This window comes from Orycteropus afer, unplaced genomic scaffold (genome assembly GCF_000298275.1).
Source record: "Orycteropus afer afer isolate SDZICR_OR568_19922 unplaced genomic scaffold, OryAfe1.0 scaffold00143, whole genome shotgun sequence".
NCBI lineage: Eukaryota > Metazoa > Chordata > Mammalia > Tubulidentata > Orycteropodidae > Orycteropus > Orycteropus afer.
In genome coordinates, this window is record NW_006921730.1 from 5343225 (window position 1) to 5348491 (window position 5267).

Here is a 5267-nt window from a genome sequence, read left to right on the forward strand (position 1 = left end):
TTAACTTTCCAAAGCATCCAAAACTTTCATAATCTGTTGTTTTATGGCTTTGGTAGCATCCCCTGCATTTGGAATCAAATACCTATGGGGCGAAAAATACATATGTATATATTAATATAGTGCTTTTAAAGTAATATAAATTCCTTATAAAACTCCTATGAATAAAAATTCAGAGATTAAATGATTTTTTTTAAAGTAAAACTGCAGAAAGTAGAAATTCCTGCTCACGTCACTAAGAATCAATCTCTCATTTTAGTTCAAAAAAACGCTTGTTACTGGTATTAAGCTTGATGTTCAGGAGACAAATGACCTGAATAGTACATACTCTTCCAGCATATACCATAGGATTTTGGTTTTATTAAGCTACTGTAAGGTTGCCAGTGAGCTTTCAAATATTGTATCTCAGATACTGAATTGACTTTATATTATTCTACAGCTATTTCATATAGTTCACATTTTTCTCTTTGTATTTATAATTAACATCACTATCTTCTCAGCACACAGTTATTGAATTAAGCTCCCTATGATGATGAAACAGTACTTGAACAACCAGTTACTTACCTCTTTTAAGTCAATTATTTGATGATGACAGCTGCCACTGAGTCGATTCCAACTCTTGGCAACCCTATGTGTGTCAGAGTGGAACTGTGTTCCACAGGGTTTTTGATGACTAATTTTTCAGAAGTAGATTGCCAGACATTTCTTCTGAAGGGCTCCTGGGTAGACTGAAACCTCTAACCTTGAGGTTAGCAGCACAGCATGTTAACTGTTTGTACCACCCTGAGACTCCTCCCTACTGCTGCTGTTATTATTGGGTGCCCTTGGAGTCAATTCCAACTCACAGCAATCTCTTATGACAGAGGAGAACTGCTCCAGAGGGGTTTTTTGGCCATAATCTTTACAGAAGCAGATCACCAGTTCTCCCAGGGAGCCAATGAGTGGGTTCAAATTCACCAACCTTTCAAGTAGTAGCCAAGCAGTTAACCACTGCACAAGCAAGGCTCCTTTCCCTGTTGCTACAGCCTACTAAAGGATCTGTCTGTCTCTCATCTTGCTCTTCTCCAATCTATCTTTCAATACACCTGGGGTAATTTTTCTAAAATACCCTCTAATGGTATCACTTTCTATTAAATCCCTTATTACCTTTAGGATAAAGTATAAACTGATTATTTAGGCATACAAAGGACATTTACCTTTCTATATTGCCCCTTCTCCAACCCAAGCAAGCTACCTTATTATCAGCAATTCTGAATTACTTGCAACCCAGGGTAACTTTGGTTTTCCCTTTAGGACTCAGCTTTAGGTGTCACCTCCAAGGGGGATCTTTCCCTGATGCACAACTGCCACAAACTTCTCATAACTTATTTCAAAATGTACTACAAAAATATGTTGGAAATGAAAGGCAACCTACATTTAAAAACTATGTGATTTTTCATGTAGCTTAGACCTAAAATTCTGTGAACTGTTATTAAATACATATATATGGTAACTAGATAATAAATCACAAAAGAAATACAGTTACAGTCATTTTTGATATTTAATCTTAAAGACAATGACAGCTCCAACACTTACTAGTTTGACCTTGAGCAAGGAATTAAGTTTGTTAAGTCTCAGATTCCTATATATAAAATAGGTAGCATTATCCCAGTTTTACAGGGGGGCTATTTACATTAAATAAAATAACATTATGGGGTCTGAAATATTAAAAAGAACTAAATATATGGTAAACCATTACAAATTATCAGCATTACAGACTAATAATATTCCTTTTCTTTTCCAGGAGCATAAAAATACAAAAATATATACAGGAAAAACTTTCTGTAAAATCTAACAAATACTTACATTGTATACATCATCTGTGTTACAAATATAAGTGGATATAGAGAACTGTAATTAAAAATAAGAGGGGAAAATCTGGCTAATTTATCTACAATGATTATGACTATCTTCCAAAAGCTTGGATTAAAATAAAGTGCTGGTATATATATATCAAATAACTTTCAATTTCTTTAGCTAAAACTTATAGGAAAAGATTTGAAACATACTTTTCATTTACTATTATACATGGGAGAGTCATAATTCCAATATGGTTTGATTAGGAGTAAGTTTTAAGTAAATGTTAAAATATGTGTACCCTCTGACCACTGTATCTACTTCTACAAATTTATCATGGAAAGATAAATTGGGTAAGTATCTAAGTAGGGGCTAAAAAAGCAGTTCCATTTAAAAAAAAAGTTAATAACAGTGAAAAACTGAAAATAACCTAAATGCTTATCAACAAAGGATTTGGTTAAGTCAGAGGCTATTTATATAGTAGAATAACATCTACCATAAAAAGTTAAGAATTTATATTTATCAATATAGTAATATATTCACATTATAGTAATGTTTTAAAAAAATTAGTATACAATAAAAAGAATGTATCAAATTTACCTAGTTTTTAATATATGTATACATATGCATAGAAAGTGATCTGAAAAGGTACTCATCAAAGTGTTAGCAGGGTGAGGGGTCTGGGTGATTCCTTTCTATTTTCCTTTGCTATTTGAATGCTTTCATAATGTGAATACATTATTTTTATTATTACATAAAGCAGTTTTAATTTTTTTAAAAGTAGATAATACTTTCTTTTAATGAAGTACATGTAACAGTACAGACTCATGACTTCTGCTGCCTAATTGTCAGTACAAAGTAAAAGAAAGTTCAATTTTCCATTTCAATTGAAGGTGAAAATTTTAAATCTCAAAAGTGCTCAGACATTATCTTAAGCTTATTTTTCAAGCACTCCTATAAATAAATAAAGGTTCTAGAGTTCATAAGAACTGTAATCCCAGGTCTCATGAGAACAACTTCAAGTAATGCAAGGTGACTGTGGTAGTTAAGGTTATGTGTCAACTTGGCTGTGCCTCATTTTGAGTGACTTGGCAGCTGGTTGTAGTTATTCCCTATATGAGATTGGTAATCATTTCCATGGTGGAATCTGCCATGAGCAGATTTAGGAATGTGGTCTGCTCCCAGTATATAAGGAGAAACTTTGGGAATGAGCTGCAGCTTTTGGCAAGCTTGAATCCTGAAAGTAGCCAAGTCATCATTCAGCAGTCTGCCATAATTGCCTGCTGGTCCTGGGACAGTTTCTGCACTTGAATTAATGGTCTACCATGTTGTTTGGTAATCTTGGGGCTGTGCCATTTTACTTGTGGACCTTGGGTTTGTCAGCCTCAGCAGCCAGCAGCTGCCTGAGTGAAGAGACAACTCTAGCTCCAGTGGGCTGGGAGCAAGAGGCAGAGCTGAAGCTCAAGGTCAAGGAGATTTCATCCAGCCCCTAGAGCTTGGTACTTTGAACTCAGACTTCTAGCCTCCACAACTGTAAAAGAAAACTATCCATTTGTGGTAATTTCTGTTACAGTGGTACTAGAAGACCAAAACAGTGGCTCAGAAGTCAGGAGGACTATCTATAGTCCAGGCTCTATGAACAGCTAGATGTGATGGTTTAGGAAGCCACTCAACCTCCCTGGGCTTCATATTTTTATCTAGACAGTTTAGCACTGAAATCAGTATCGTCCATGGCCCTCTTGCCAGTCTGCAATCTGTTTGTTACTAGTTTACAATGAGATAAGGAGCTTGTACATCATTCAGCACAATTTAGTTCACTGACAGTTTTGAAAGCAAGAATTTTTTGATGAGGGATCAAAAAATATTAACTTCCATTCTGAGATAAGCACCTTACCTCTACAAACCAGCACTTAGTACAGCGACTGGGACAGATTATTTATTCTTAAGGACCCTCTTGTCAAAAAGTATTATGGAATTAGCTATGGCACACACTAAGAACATGGACTAATGGCTAAATGACACATGACTAAGGATTTGGGAGAAAAAGACAGCAAAGAATATTAATGAAAATGGTTCAAGTAGTCTATTCCACCATCCATTATGCCAAACAGAGAAATAAACCATGTTTAATAATAAACTGTTGTAATTCAGATACTCTCATACTAAGAAAATCTTACCTTTCAATTGCCAGGATTTCTATTCCTGAAGCACTGCTATTTCCATACTTGAAGGTAATTAGCTCAGGATGTTTCTTTTTGGATGTAATTTTAACTACAGAATTTAGTGCTTGTCGAGACTGTATATAAGCCAATCCTTTCCGTGAAAGAATCTCCCTTAAACAGTACATGTGTGTTGCAGTAACTAAGAGATGACTTGAGAAGAAAAAAGAAAAGCGTAAGAAAGAAAAATAATTTTAAAGAAAAGCAATTCAAAAGAGCTGCTGCTTTTAAAAACTGCAATTATAAAAAATATTCAACTCTAGAAGAAACTACTTTGCAATTAGAAAAACATGCCACATAATAAAGCTTTTAATTTTCCTTTAATTGTATGTGAAATTAATATTTTATTAACAAAGATAATGCTGTAATTGTTTGAAAGCAAAGGTGTATTATTTTGTGATAAAAAGTTCAATATATTTTAAAATCATTAAAATAAATAGATTTTTGGTCAAAATTACCTTTCAGACTTTTAAAAGTATTATCTGTATTTACAAACTTAAAAATAACAAATGCCTTCTCCTTGTCTTTTTCCTTCCCATATTATAAGGCTATATTTCTCACCTAAAACAAATATACAGTATTAACAATACTTCAGGATCAAAGAGTATATATTTGATAGGTTATAAAAATGCTATTAGAAACCAGACTAAGTGAAAATGATGAAAGTCATGTAAAATCATATGAACACTAGGATGCTACAGTTATGCATATATTAAGATGCAACACACCATAACATATATCTAGTATCAAACATCACTAGGCAAAAAGTTGAGCTTCCTTACATATTTTACAATAGTCTATAACTGGATCCTGAAGGCAAAACAGGTATAGAATTATTAACATCCTCTTATGTCTCAGCTTGGGCAATCTATTTCCTTAGTGGTACCGCCCTGGAAACCCAAAGAAAGGTTGCTATGAGTCAGGTCTGACTCGACGGTAAATAACAATAACAACACGTCTCAGCTTACTTTCAATATAATGATAGTTCTCAGAATGTGCTTTGTTCTGCCAGACAACTGGCCCAGACTTGAAGGAGTCCTTCATTATAAAGAAAAAAGAGAGAAGATGATGTTATAGACTGAGTGAGAATAAAGAGATAGCAGGCAAATGCAATGTTTAACCCTCAACTGGATCCTGAATCAGGAAGAAAAAAATGAAGGCAGTAAAACATACTTTCAGGACACTCCAAAACATCTGAGTATGGTATGATGTTCA

The 5267-nt window shown here is 34.1% G+C and overlaps 1 protein-coding gene across 1 annotated transcript in view; it reads right to left on the reverse strand.

Moving 5' to 3' along the window:
• The window catches only part of TBC1D23 (TBC1 domain family member 23), a 110441-nt gene continuing 105174 nt past the window's right edge, over positions 1 to 5267 (reverse strand). Inside the window, 2 exon segments of the mRNA XM_007945787.2 lie at positions 1 to 82; positions 4011 to 4205. Of these exon segments, the coding sequence (XP_007943978.2) occupies positions 1 to 82; positions 4011 to 4205 (277 nt within the window).